The 15701-nt window shown below is 28.5% G+C and overlaps 1 protein-coding gene across 3 annotated transcripts in view; it reads right to left on the bottom strand.

Annotated features, from left to right (window-relative positions):
* Positions 1–209: 209 nt before the first annotated feature.
* The window catches only part of Prp4k (Pre-mRNA processing factor 4 kinase), a 65831-nt gene continuing 50339 nt past the window's right edge, over positions 210–15701 (bottom strand). For 2 of the 3 annotated variants that reach the window (XM_067283239.1, XM_067283249.1), the window contains 9 exons: positions 14954–15044; positions 14717–14864; positions 11872–12009; positions 11635–11788; positions 11446–11560; positions 11131–11369; positions 10852–11055; positions 7913–7948; positions 210–1113 (listed from right to left, as the gene is read on the bottom strand). In XM_067283239.1, the coding sequence (XP_067139340.1) occupies positions 10852–11055; positions 11131–11369; positions 11446–11560; positions 11635–11788; positions 11872–12009; positions 14717–14864; positions 14954–15044 (1089 nt within the window). In that variant the 3' untranslated portion in view covers positions 210–1113; positions 7913–7948. The remainder of the gene's footprint in view (positions 1114–7912; positions 7949–10851; positions 11056–11130; positions 11370–11445; positions 11561–11634; positions 11789–11871; positions 12010–14716; positions 14865–14953; positions 15045–15701) is intronic. The other variant, XR_010882401.1, reaches the window with a different exon arrangement.

The following is a 15701-nucleotide window of genomic DNA, read 5'->3' as shown; positions in this document are numbered from 1 at the left end:
AAAAAGATTTAATTTTTTACTTTTTGCTCATAATTAATTGATCTGTTTCGTTATTGTATTAAAGATAAATTTCTCCAAATATCTTTGAAATTTTTTTTTTTTTAATATGTGGGAAAAGCATGATACTAAACTTATAACACTTCTCCCAGATTTACAAAATTGACTATATTTTCAAAATTAATGTGAAATAAAAGAGAAGAATTACCACATATTGTTACTGCTTTCGCTTGAGCGATGTTTATTCAGTACCTCGTCAGGCCTCTAACACCTACATGGGTAACAAAAAAGCATAAGTAATCAGACAATAATTACATGTGACATCAGATGTAAATTGTACAATGTCTCTACTGATCTTCAAATACACAATAATGATGATTGTTCTCTAAATAGACAATTTCACAATATATTTAAGATCAGTCACTTACCCAGTGACCGCTAACAGACTTAAAAGGAAAAATAACCCATTACTTCTTTCTATGTCGTACTTATCTCCCATATTCACAAATATAAATACTTTTGAATGAAAAAAAAACCGATACATAATTTCTCTATGGATGGATGCTTAATACTAAAAATCTATTCGCTTGCATAAAATCCATTCACTGTCGTTAATCGATAAGATTCACAAATATTAACATCGTTTGGTAAGGGACGAAAGATGACATCTATGATGATGACAATGATGCATTCTAAACAAATGAATGGCATTAAAATGACTTTCGACAGTTCTCGGTACATTAATGTCTATCTCTTGTACAGATGAGGAGTTTTGTACAAATTATCTTAAACATTCAAAACTTTTACGATTCTACAATTTATCAGGACATTTATATATAAACTTCGACGTCATGAAATCGAAACACATTAAATCGGCATTATATTATATAATGCTAAGGGCTGAATATATATAACATATAAATATATAAATGTATGCATGTATTTAAACATGCAATTTGTATATACGCACAGCTTTGAAAAGCATCTCTTCAAAGTACACACATGATCTTCATGCATAATTATTAGGGACTATTACACAAAAAGTCCTTGGTATTTGATGGATAGGCGATTTATTCTTCAAATCGGTTCTTCAGATGTCGTTAACATGCAATGCACCTATAAGAAATACAAAATTGTGATTTATAATATAATACGAGCAATGTGAAAAATATCACTGACCTCAAAATTTTAAAATTATATAACTATTAATGAAAATTGATAAAAGAACAAAGAGTGAGAGAATTAGATTAATAGATTCAACAAGAATACATATTGAAATTACAAATGTTAATTAAAAACTAAAGTCATGTTAAATAAACTAATAGTACCACGTGATAGACAGCATATTTATTGCTTAATGCAAAATATTAATATATTGAATAGTAATTACTAACATTGGCATTAATGAATATCCTATTCTTTTCTGTAATGAATTAACTGATGTATTAAATAATAAAATGAATCTAACCCTTTGATTATTTCAGATATCAAACAAATAGCCAGATTCTTTTAATAAGGCTAAATAATTACTAAGCAACTTGGCCAATTGCTGTCCAACTGCTTAGTAATTATTTAGCCTCATAACACTATAAAGAATTCAGGTGTTCGTTTGGTGTTTAATGTATTACATATTTACATTTGATTAGCAACATGTATAAAGTTTGCTATCAATTAAAGCATGGTATAAAAAAAATATCAACCCCCTTATTTATAGGTCAATTATTTCACTAATTAAAATGCACAAAATTCTACTCATTATCATCATTACAATTAAATAAACCATGCTCTAGTAGGGTCTCTATAGTCCTTCACTATAGGGTCTCTATAGTGAAGGACTATAGGGGACCAGTATTCCGTCTGGTAATCTGACACTGCAGGGTGGTGCATGTGAAATTTTTGTGCTACCACTTATTTATTGATGTATGCCACATAGTGTGACTGGTGTACACTACATGTATACTATCAGTCACTAGTTGTTTGTTGCACATGCAGTTGGCAAAACAGTCACAATCGTGATTAATACAATGAACTAAGCTATGAACCAAATGCATTTTTTACTATTTAGTACATACATACAAAATCCAGTAATTTGAAACCCACCAGTCAGGTATATGTCAGATTACAGAAACTCTACTGTAATAGCAGTCATACAATATTGCACATTTGTATAAAATAACATAGAATTTGAAGATATTTAATACGCGTTAAATAATTTTCAAAATGAAGATATAAATATCTTACAAAATAATATACAAATTGGTATATTTTAAATTAAATTTTCTTTATCACTTTAAGATACTTTTTCTCTATTGCATATATGTTTGATGGCAATGATTATTATGAGTTTATTGTGTCATTCTCTGAAATACTACAGAATGAAACTTGCTTAATAATTGTAAAAGTGATTTTGTAATTTTCATTAATACAGAAATGATGGTATATGAAAGTCATCATTTATTGTCATTCTTCCAGTAAATGAAAACGTCCAATTCAATAATGAGAAAAAACAGGCGAAAACAAATAATAATGCAAGCATTAAAAACAAACTAAACATGAAATTATTAAGTATTGTCATATAAAAGTTCTTCTAAATATTAATAAAAAAACTGAAAAAAATCAAGATAAAATCTATCCTCAAAAGCATCAATGTTACTATACGAAAACAATTTATAATATTATTTACATAATAATGCCATAGCATGAACAAGACAGAACAGAGAATACAGCAATGTTCTATTATAAATACATAAAGAAATAAAAGTAATAATTTAAAACATTAATGTATGATCAAATTACTTGATTCTTCCAAAACTCGAAAATATATTCAGCACATTTGAAAGTTAATTAGAAGTTTTCTCAACAAAACAATTACTATATATTTCCGCGGATAAGACGATAGTTGAATCATAAAAAAAGGGCCCCCAAAATCCAGGGTCGTCTTATAGGACAGATACAAAAAAATTAGATTGTAATTTATATAAATTAAAACCATTATTAAAAAACGGTATTTATTTAAACTGTAATTATTTACTAATAGAGAGTAGGGCATGTCCACAAAATAGAATAACCCATACAACGTTTTTGTGAATAGTCAAGGTCATTACCCGAATGCCCGAATCAGTGTAAACTAGTGACGTAACGAATATTCGGTTACTACCCGGTATTCGGCCTATTCGGCTTATTTTTTAGGTATTTGGTATTTGGCCGAATACCGAATACCTAAAAACAGGAGTAAGAAATAACAAAAACACAGTAAATTAATCATTTTGATAACTTTTATTAATGCTGAACATTAAACTATAATTATTAAAGTTAATAAGAAAGAGCGTCTAACTCTAGTATTAAATTCTTTCGTAATTAAATAATAATATAGCCTTTATATAGCCGATATCTTATGGCATTGATGGCGTGTAGGTTAGAATGTATCGGGCATTAATGTTATTGTTTAGTTAATTATGTTATATTCGTATTTGGTATATTTTGCGTATATTTTAATATTTTTTACGATATTTTAAAATGATTTACGAAACGTTTTATTGAAACTTAGATAAATAATTCTTTCATTAAATAAGATATTTCTAGAAGATGAGTAACTAATATATAAGTTATTTTATATATAAAGCAAAGAATGAACATTTCTCATTATATGCAAAAGATAATATTTGAAATTATGTTAATTTTAAAAATATTGACAAAAACAATAGCAACAAAATATCACAAAACTTCACAAATAAACCCCCCAATAATCTATTTGAACTGTTCCACAACTGGAGAGAAACTAGACTATATGTCCCCACTAAAGTATATCCTTAGAGTACACTATTCAGTCTACAAATACGTAGTAAAAACAAATTTTAGTGTTTAATTAAAGAGTTAAAAAGATCGATTGCAAATAAAATAACTTATAAGTTATAACTTACATCTAAATACCAACAACTGCCGAATCATGTCGGGCTATTTACGGCTATTAAATAAATTATAAACCAATTTGGCACTAGAGGTAGGCGTTAGGCTCCATCTCATATTAACTTTATTACTTTAATAATTATAATTTAATTAATTAATTTAAATAATTTAGACCTACTGGAAGAAAAAATCGTAGTGACAGCGGGCCAATAGAGAGCAGGGTGCGCGATCCTTGCCATAATGCGGTTTGCGTGCCAATTTACGTACGTGCGTCAATCAAGCCGAATAGTTTGGCCGAATATTCGGCCATTCGGTCACGCTCCTGGCCGAATATTCGGTATTCGGCCATGCTCCTAGCCAAATATTCGGTATTCGGCTGAGGCCGAATATACTATTCGTTACATCACTAGTGTAAATGTTTGCAACAACAGCAAGGCAGAAAATGAAATTTGTTCATTCGAAAAATTACAAATAGGACATAATTCCGTATACGCTATACAGTATTATTATCCAGATGATGATCGCTGATCTAAAATAAATTCATAGGCCATTGATAGTTTGGGGGTCGTCTTATATATGCTAAAACTATAGAACTTTGCTGAAAATTTATACCTCGTCTTATCTGAAGGTTGTCTTATCCGCAGAAATATATGGTATTTATATATTAAACTATTTATGAAGCATAGAGAGAACTGCAAAAGATAGAATAATCTATTAAGAACACAAAGTTATAAGCACCATAAAAAAACTGGTTTGAAAGAAATAATACTCCAATAACTATAAAATACTTTGTGTGTATTAATTCTACAACAACTTTGGAAATAAAAAATAAAAGTTTACATTTTATGCCCAGATTATCATCAAATTTATATATTTATTTAAAATCCAGCAACGAGTTGCTTAACTTTCCTGGCATCTTTTAAAAGTTTGGTGGTGCCATCTGTTATATTTTATTAAAAACTTTTTATATTTTTTATTATAAAATAGCAAAAGCTTAATTTTAACATTAGGGATGGGTTTTATAAAAAATTGTAAATGCTAATGATGAGTAAAATCTTCATTAACTCCGACCTCACTCGAGATACGACACACGATCCTCTTTATTTCCCCACTCCATCGACCTTTAACCACCAAAATTTAATAGCATCAATCCCTCTAAATACACAAACCTCTATGCAAAATTTCAGAAATTTTTGACAAAAGCACAGGAGTTATTAAGCTTCAAAAAAGGTAAACAAAATTGTGCCCTAAACACACACAAAAACCCAGAATTTTTTTGCATTATTCAACATTTCAAGGTCCCGAGTCAAAACATGCAAAAATCTTGGGTGTCTTTTTTTTTGACCGATTGTCGTACTTTTCCTCTGTTATATAAAACAGAGCCTAATACACTATTCACACTACACAATTTAAGCCAGCTTAAATGACTAAGCCAGTTTAAGGTATGAAATATGAACGGAACTGACTTAACGTTAAACTGGTTTAACTACCAACAACCGGCTCAGCTTAAATCGCTTTCTCAAAGAAGCTTAAGTCGCTTCAAGCTTTCCACGAGGTCCGCCATAAGTTCAAAAATAACGGCGGAAGCAGATGTACAGGTACAAATGTTTGAACAAACGATACTCTTCTCTGTTAGCATGTATATGCTACTTCGGTACAAGAAGTTTAAATGATAATATAAATTTCTTGTTTACGAAAAAAAAATATATATATAAATTTCTGTCAAAAATCCATTCTTATCACAGTTCTATTGCTAAAATGATATAAACATTGAGAGAATTGTGCTGCTAACGACAACGACATCACTGACAATAAATGTTAATAATTCCTAACTAACGTCTTATGCTCTTTAAATAAGTTATTTATAATTTAAATTACTAAATATAAATTAATTTATGATGATTTATGAAAAATAAGCAAAAGTTTGATTTTATTTAAAATGTAATATTGAGTACACCCACTTGAGGGCTAAGCGAATAATTCGCTTTAATTACCTAGTGTAAAAGAGTAGTTAATCTTGTTTTCGACAATGCGAATTAACTTAATTCTGCTTAAATCTTAATCCCGCTTAAAATGTACAGTGTGAATAGGGTATAAAAAGTAAAAATATACAGTGGAACCCCAGTTACCAAACTTAATCCGTTCTGCAACTCCGTTCATTAACCAAAGCAATTTTTCCCATAGAAATTAATGCAAATACAATTTATCTGTTCTAGCCTACAAAATTTTTGTGATTTTATTTGTAAAATACAGTAGATTTTCTTCAATGAAAACATAGGAAAAGTAGTATCTATCATTACAGCAACAAACATGTAAACTTTATTTAATAAAATAGCACTCTACATACCTTCGTTTCTTGTAGTTGGTGGCAGAGGAGTGGAGATATATGGAGCTTAATGCTCAGAAGGGGAATGCCCCTCCAAAAAAATAACAGATAGCACTTCATTGGGAGATTCTTTGAATCAAGTTCTCTTTTGGTAAGGAACAAGAAATTGATCTAATGTTGATCGTCTTGCTCTTTTAATCAAAATATTTCTCAAATGCAATAGCGCATTGTCGTTTTCTATTGCCATTATCACTTTTCTTTCTTGGAGGCCATATTGATTAAATATATAAATCATAAAACTGAAAAAAGTTTAGCACAAACACTTGGAAAAGCAATGCTTAACTTGCACATGCCTAACAGCAACTAAAATTTGACACAAAAAACCATTGCAATTTACGTTCATTACCCGATTTTCATCCATTATCCAAGACAAAATTTTTGTAAAATAAAAGTTCGTTAATCAATTTGGTCGTTAACCAGGGTTCCACTGTAATTAATATAAAAAGATGGCAGAGAGATTCAAAATTAACAAAAACTACAACATAATAATGCATGCATACATAAATTATGTACACATAATTCTGTTTTAACATGATTTTTTACATTATTTCCAGATTATGAATTTTTTTTTGGGTCCCAAAAAATCCATATAAAAAAGAAAATGGACGATTGCTCCCAAACTTTAAGAATCAGTAAAAATAATGAGGTAAACCAATTAATGTAACAGGATGTGTTTAAACAAAATATTTCAATTTTGGTTAATTAATTACCTTTTTTTTTTTTTAATTCAACTTTTTCAATTAACCACCAAAATACTACTAGCTTTCAACATCAAATGGCATAAAAGAAAAAAAAAAAACTATTCATTACTGAAAAAATTAGTGAGATAAGATAATGCAACACATGAACAATCTGCCAAGGAAAAGGTGCCTTTCTGGAAGGACTTTGTGATGAACTGACAAATTAGAAAAAAGTATTTAATAAATATATTACTACTATCAAAATTTATGGAAAATTATGACAAGCTTTTTAAATCAAAATATTCTGGAAGTAATTGGAATCCTCAATTTAATCTTGAAAGTGAGAGAGGAATGAGTAATGGCAGAGCTTCTGATCTGCCAAAGTGTGATGTTAGACTTATATAATTGGCAGGACATAATTCAAATCTTGTATATGAAAAACTAATTCTGAGTGGCTTTGTGTGACATTTTTCAATATTTACTCCTTTAAATAGAGATGTTTATTCCAACTACACACACACACACAATGTTTTTCAAGATTCTATAAAAAAATTAAAGACTTAAGATGTTAGTTTATTTATAGTCTTATTTATACTGTTTGGTCAAAGAATACATTGACAGGAATGTTCTTAGATCATCAAAGTTTCGACACACAACTTCTTAAATTTCATCAACACTTTTTGCCATTTAAATACAAATTATGTAATTTTCAAAATGCAAATTAATGAATTCTAAATCTACTGCTTGCTTATATCTTTTATCTATTAAGAAATTATACCGTTATCTTACAGAATTAGTATTATGCATTTCAATAACACCAAGTTCTAATTACGGGCATATATGATCGTGATTAAAAATTCATTTAAAAATTAAGAAATGAAAATGACAAAATAATTATTATTATACGTGTCTTACTAAATTAAAAAGTGCTTAAAATACTTACTTTTGTTTAATTCATTTTCATCTTTATTGTTAGATCCTATCAAAAATTGTTAAAATGTTGAAAGTTAATATTTAAAATCTAAATAATATCAATTAAAGTTTTGATTTATAAATAAAACAAATTCTTAAATTTCATACTATAATCCGCACAGCAAAACTGAGTAGATACGAGTCAGCCTGAATTGGAAATATCTCTGTCAGATTAAAGAAGACTTGTGATTAACATGTGATGTAATGTTAGAATTGAGAGTAACGAAATTTGTAAAAAAACAAAATAAAACAATAAAATTATGATAAAGATGGTATAAAAACATTTTAGAAATGTGCAGAACAGCTGAAAGAGATCAGATTCATATGTCAACTCTCAAAGGGTAGTCACATCTCTCGTCCCTTTCATCTGACATACACTCTCTTGCAGCTCAGGCTGACTCGTGTCTACTCTTTGGCTGAACAAACTATAACAATAATATTTAACAATTAAACATGTGCGCATGAAAAATGTATATATGATTACAACACTAAATCACTTTATTATATTAATTTTACAAACTAAATTTAAAATAATTTAAATATATGTTTTATGTTTTAAATCATCTTAATATTTAATTTAAGTGGATACGTGAATTACAGCATTTATTTGTTTACAAATCCTGTTTGACGAAGAGGAACTATAAATGCACCTTTTTGCAATAGTTCACATTGCATTGGTTTTTGCTATCTGTTCAATTTATAACTATTTTTGATGACTAGGAACAATCGAAGACTACACTTCAGTGGATTATAATTCTAATCAAAATGTTGACTGATAACATTTTTATACTTTTTTATATGTCAGAAATTAGGTTTCTAATTTTTTAGTTATTTTGTTAGTCAACATTACAGTAAACACGAGGAAGTAGGTTTACAATGATCATCTGAAATTTACATTAAGTATTTTAAATAACTTCTTTTATATAATAACCGTGATACAGTTTCTAAGAATCTAAGTATCCTGATGTAAAATTACTACATCTTACTATTTAACTTGTTTCTTTATCAAGGTCTAACGATAATCAGTCCACCTTATTAAAATCAGATGGAATGATTATTGCTCCCTCTGTGCTAATATCTTCCTATGCCATTATATTTAAATTGCAAAACTTTCATACTACTGACATATATTTATGCTTAACAGTTTTACAAAGTACTGTACAATGCTATATTGATATACGTGGTACGATCCAAAAGTTCGGGGACTGCAGTAATCTATGACAACAAAAGCATGTATTTGAAGTTATAGCGTATGAAATGGATTCTAACAAACCACCTCTACGTGTTCAGGTTAATTTCACCCATGTCATGTGGTTAAACCGCAAGCGCTGCAGTTTTTTTTCCGAAGATAGTTACCTTTGTTCTGCGACGTAATAAAAGTGGAGTTTCAAGAACAACCTCCAACATTTCGACTTCGCCATGGTGGAATCACCGTACACCTTTCTTAGCAATTTTAAAGTCTCTGTAGGTGTTTTACCTAAATGCTGACAAAATTTAATGTTGGAGGTTGTTCTTGAAACTCCACTTTTATTACGTTGCAGAACAAAGGTAACTATCTCCAGAAAAAAACAGCAGCGCTCGCAGTTTAATCACATGACATGGGTGAAATTAACCTGAACACGTAGAGGTGATTTGGTAGAATCCATTTCATACGCTGTAACTTCAAATACATGCTTTTGTTGTCATAGATTACCGCAGTCCCCGAACTTTTGGATCGTACCATGTATATGTTTTATATAACATTTGGATATAATTTTAACTTTTGTCTACAATGTTTTGCTTTTGTTTTTACAAGCAATTATTTATTGCTACGTCGTTACAATGGCAGGCTGCAATTTTTAATATTCTTAATTTATTTCATTTAAAATACATGCTCGCTACCTCAAATTAGTAGTAGCTTGCTCCTGTACATCATACTTTTCCTTTAACAATAGAGTTGTGCTGATCATCTATTAACTCTTTTCAGAGAAAAGTTTTGAATTGAAATAATGTGACTTCCAGTTTGCATCAGAAGTTCGTATATAGTTAATCAGTCTCTCCTGCCCCTAAGGTTTCTGTATCTGGTCTCATCTTTCACCTAACTAACTCCGTTCTTGAGATTAAGGAAAGATGGATGGACGAACGAAGGTAAAAATTTATAGGTCTACAATTTTTTCAAATCGCAGCCTAATTAGTTATAGAATCTGAGGAAAGTCGAGAAAGTACTCAATAAATCTGAAGTATTATATGGACATCTGAAATAACATAACGTCAGTTTTCATTAACTTTAAAGGATTGGCTGTTTCTCTTGGTATTAATTTAGTATATTAGCAGCATAAATATCCATTGGTTAATTTTCTTTGAATCAAATTTCAACACACACAAAAAAAAAAAAGCTTATATATATAAATAAAACTTAAAACAAGAAAACATTTTCATGTCATTAAATTACATTCTGTTTCTATTTATCAGTTATTCAGTTCAGTTATTTAATTAAAAAGATACCATAGGTACATAACCGGTGCCGTTAATACATAACCGGATTTCTATTTATCAGATTTATAATCAATTATTTTTGAAATTAAATGAAGTTAATTAAAAACTGATTAAACCATTTAGAAAGCATTACTTTCAAATTACTGCTGTTTCACTATCACAATTCTAATTCTATGTTTAAAATATCCTAAAAAATGAAAAAAACTGGCCACTTAAATGATAATTTTTATATTACATTATGATCAAAATCTTTTTTGTTCTGAAGTTCATTATTAAAAACATAAAACTGACAAATTTACTTAATTAAAGTTTACCTTAACAAAATTTTTATTTTATTAAAAAAAAAGAGAAATTCACTACAGAAACTATTAAGAAATATACTGATTATATCTAGCTCCATTGGTATTACATTATTTCAAACTTAATCATACTTACTTATATTTTTTCTTGTATAAATGGATGGGTCAAAGCATGATTAATTGATACTCTCTTTGCTGTATCTAGCATTAATATTTTTTCCAGAAGATCTTTTAACTGGCAAACTTTTCGATACTGGTCATCTGGTAAACGCTGACTACCGATTAATTCGGCTTGTAAATCTCTGCTGGCATTAATATTTGTTAAAACCACAACTTTCTCCTACAAAAAAAAAAAAAAAGTAGATTCTATTATAGTATTTTGAGAGAGAAATATGATAAATTTCAAGTATCTTACCCTTTCTGTAACTTTATCAACTTCATGAGATAAGAAGTTACAATTACTGTCAAAATGTTGTTCTCTAAAAGCACCTTTTCGTATTAATTTGTTCGGAAATTTTCCTTTTAAATCCATGAAAAATTTTAACATTTGATTATTTGATTTTCCAGCAAACATAATTTTTCCTGTGTATAATTCATACAACGTACATCCAACACTCCACATATCAATTCCAAAATCATATCCTAATCCAAGAACTGAACAAAAGAGAATCAGTTTGTTAAATATTATACTTAATCACAGCACATTTTTTAAAGTGAATAAATAACTTACTAATTTCGGGAGCTCTGTAAAAACGGCTGACAAGATAAGGTGTTATATCATTTTCTGCTACGTGTGAAGCAGAACCAAAATCACATAATTTCAGTACTAATTTACTCTCATTAACCTAGAAAAATATAGAAATTAAGTTTTATATCTACAGAACAAAAAGTATTTTTTTTAAAAAAAAAAATCACTTACTAGAATATTATCTGGCTTAATATCTGCATGCAAAATATTGCATCGTTTCATAAGTTTAAGTGCTAAAAATAGTTGCTGACTATAAGATCGGACAGCTTTGATATGTAATCCAACATCTTTTCCATATTTCTTCAAAACTTCCCTGAGATTCATACTGCAAATTCATAATGATTATTAAAAACATTTTTTAAGTATTTAATAAAATAAAATGATTACATAAAAATCCTTTACACACACCTTAATGGTTCAAACACTAAGCATAAATGTTGTTTATGAAAAAAATGCCTGAATAATCGTAAACAATGAAATTTATCGTCAGGATCTGCATCATTTAATCGTCTAAGCATTTCTAATTCTTTAAGTCCAGTTTTATGCCTTTAAAAAAAATTAAAAAGTAATAAATATATTAATTTTCAAAATTATTCATTAACATAATATAATAAAGTTAGAATAAATAAATCTCGATAAAAAGTATTTTTATATAGTAATTGTCACTTTAGACCTTACTACGGACTATAAAGCCAACTTTCCACGAAATAATGCGTATTATGCAGTATATAAGACATATTATAACCTAAATAGTATATATAAAGTTATATTGATCATATTCATTAACTCATTCATTCATCCTTTTTTGAGTAAAAAAAAAATACTTATTAATATCACAATGTACAAATGGCTGATTTTAAGTGTCACCTATTCATTTTTGAAAATGTCCATTATTAATTTGTAATGAATTATTTTAAATTACATTTTCTGTTATCTTACTATCAATTATATTATAATTTTTTATTTATATCTTGTTTTACTCTTCTGCCTAATGGGCATTAAGAGGACACTAAATGGACATTAAGAGGATTTTATTAACCTTATGTCCATGATGGATTTGGTCAGGCTCACAACGGAGCAGCCAGGCAGTGTGATATGGGGCCCAATATAGCCAAGGATGGATCACCCAAAAGATTCCTGGAATTTTTTGACCCATCCAGATTCATCATCAGGGTCCACAGAGTGGTAGGCTGATGCCTTAACTGTTCAGCCATTCTGGCTGTTGTTTCAATTTATTTAACCTAAAAGAATAAAATTGTTTTAATGTAGTAATTAACAAAAACAGGAAGGTGCAAAAGTAGGTATACAGTTTTTATTACTAAATCACATATTAGGAATGTGAAATAATAAAAGATAAAATATAATAATAAACTCAGCATCTGTATTTTTTGTTTTACAACATATATATATATCACTGATAAAAAAAAAATACATGAGAGCTGCATTCTCTATGAGAACAGTTATCACTTATATAACATTAAAATACATATGTTTGAGTGGGTACATAACAAAAAGCCAATCTGAAAAAACTTGCAGAAAATATGTATTTAGATGATAAAAAGTTCTGATAAAACCTAATCAATGTTTTTTTTTTTCTGTTACCTACCAGCAGAATGTTTGCGAGTTCTACTTGATATTAGTTAATAAATGAAAATTATATAAATATACCAAAGCTTCAGTTTAGTCACTGTGGACATATACTGTAATATCATAATTTTAATAGCAAAAATAAGTCATATTAGTTACCTTTGTTATTTACAACTGTATTTTATAAGGAATCAATATTATTGTATGTCTAACTATCCAAATGTAAATTTGTGTGTGTGTGTGAATGCACACATGCACACACATACAGCATTGTAATAAAATGCAAGTTGCTAGTGAATACCTTTATGATGTAAAATTATTTTTATGTCCACACTTCACAATTTTTTAAATACAGTATACTTAATGATGTTATACTTGTTTCTCATTTAGAGTTTACTTTTTTTACTTCTTGTTGTACATAACCTAAGCAGAACTATAAATTCTGTTTACATAATATCATAAGTCATGCAATACAAGTGACAAAATTTCTTCTTTATTTTAGGGTTTCTCCAATGGGATCCCAGGATCTTGGGAAATCCAAGATCCTGGCTGTTTTTTTAACTCAAAAAATTCTTCTCATCCCGGGAAATACCGCAAATTTCTTAAAAATTCACTGTTTTTCTTATTTTATGTTAAAGTTGAGGAAATTTTGCAAATCGGAAGTATAATTATTAACCCATAAAATGTCAGAATACATTTGTGTTTATTAATTTTAAGCCTGCTTATTAGTTTTTTAAATTTTTGCTTATCATTTGCTTGCATGTCATAGATTGTCAATAATCAATATGTGACAAGATTCTGAAAATTCTTTACTTGACAAAACCTGTAATATCTGGAATAAGTGTTCTTATGCTGTCTTAATTTTTAATCATGGCCAGTAGCTTCAATAACTGCATTATGCCAGGATGTGCAAAGTGGGCAAGGATACAAACAAGTACGCAATATGCAAGTATGAAATATTCTTTCATAAACCCGATTATTAAAGCCAAACGAACTGCCGAATTATTGGGCTATAAGCTTGATGCCACTATTAAAACAGCCGAGGTAGACAAATCAAGAATACTAGACAGCAAAAGAAATACTGTAACGCATCTCGAAAATGAACTAGAAATTTTCAAGGCAACGGGTGAAAAAGTACATAACATTGGTCTTCTCTTAAATGCATTAAAGACGATTCTACCCATACCAATTGAATCGGAAAGGGCATTCTCGGTAGCAGGACTTTTCTTTAGTAAAAAAAGAATCAGATTGAATAATTGGAGTATTGACCATCTTTGCTTTTAAAATCTTATTATTGATCTAAGTTTGTTTTTTTTAATTTTCAATCAATTCAAAGGCATTTTTGTTGTAAGCAGTTTCCAACAAACTTTAATAAACTTTTTCTATTTGTGAAAATTTCTATATAACTCAAAAGTAATTTTTTATACATATTTTACACAGCATTATTATTATTATTTTGGAGATTGCAAGAGGTATTAAGTTACTTAAAAATGAAAAATTAATTAATTATATCCCAGAATTTCCCGGGATCAAGTTCACTTTTTTCCTGGAATCCCAGGATAAGCAAATAACTGGGAAATGAGAAACCCTACTTTATTTTGTTCTTATATAATCAAATTTTTATCTCTCTTATCAAAATGGAATAATAATATTATTTATAACTTACATAACTTCATTATTTCTAATAATTTTCACAGCCACATCATTATTTCCACGTGCCATGTCACGAGCTCTTATCACATTGCTAAATACTCCTTGGCCTGTATAACCATACACAGTGTATCTATTATCTAGTACTTCACCAATTCGAACACCTATGTAAGTTTTTGAAAACACAAAATTAAAATGCATAAACAGTATATTTTTCAAAAATTCAATTATTCTGCAATAACTTTTTACTTACGGTAATAGCCTTCGGCATCGTCCCAATTATCAGTAAGATTAGGATTGTCTTGAGCTTTTGATGCTAACAATTGCATTGTTGCAGGACTTTGCTAAAAATAAATTTTATTGCATTAGCATAAGTAAAACTTACACAATTTATATAATAGACTTACTTACAAATTTAATTATCATATAAACTAAATTTATTTAAATATAAGAAAAAATAAAAATTTTAACTAAAACTTTCCATCAAAAATTACAGCAATAAAACCTAACAACTTACTCACATTTGACATTTATTGTGTAGATAACAGATTCTCTTCAAAATTTTATTATATAAATTAATAAAAGCTTCATTTTACAGTTTTATATTTACTTTTCATAAAGTTCCTATTTGCCTTTCACAATAATTACCAAATAAAGCATGTCATAACAGCATGCAGTATGATGTTAGTATTATGAATGTAAATAATTATTTAACAAACTGAAACTTCAGAAGAACCTCAGTAATTTGGATTAATTGGGGAAAGCCTAGTCGGAATTAGTAAAACAAATTAACAAGGTTATTACTCAAATGCATATTGTATTGTATTTTTTTTTTTTTTTGGACCATACAAATTATTAGTCAAATTTTATTGTGCTCTTTAAATGAATAACTACAGAAGTTTGATAAACTTTTATAGTGCAAAGGAAAGATATCATTGCCAACATTTATTAATTTGGGCTTGAAAAAAGAAGTTAACTTTTATTAAAGTTTTTATGGGTTA

This window comes from Centruroides vittatus, unplaced genomic scaffold (assembly GCF_030686945.1).
Source record: "Centruroides vittatus isolate TY-2023 unplaced genomic scaffold, ASM3068694v2 contig_1213, whole genome shotgun sequence".
NCBI classification, from domain to species: domain Eukaryota; kingdom Metazoa; phylum Arthropoda; class Arachnida; order Scorpiones; family Buthidae; genus Centruroides; species Centruroides vittatus.
Note: the sequence above shows the minus strand (reverse complement) of the source record. Positions and strands in the feature narration are given on the sequence as shown.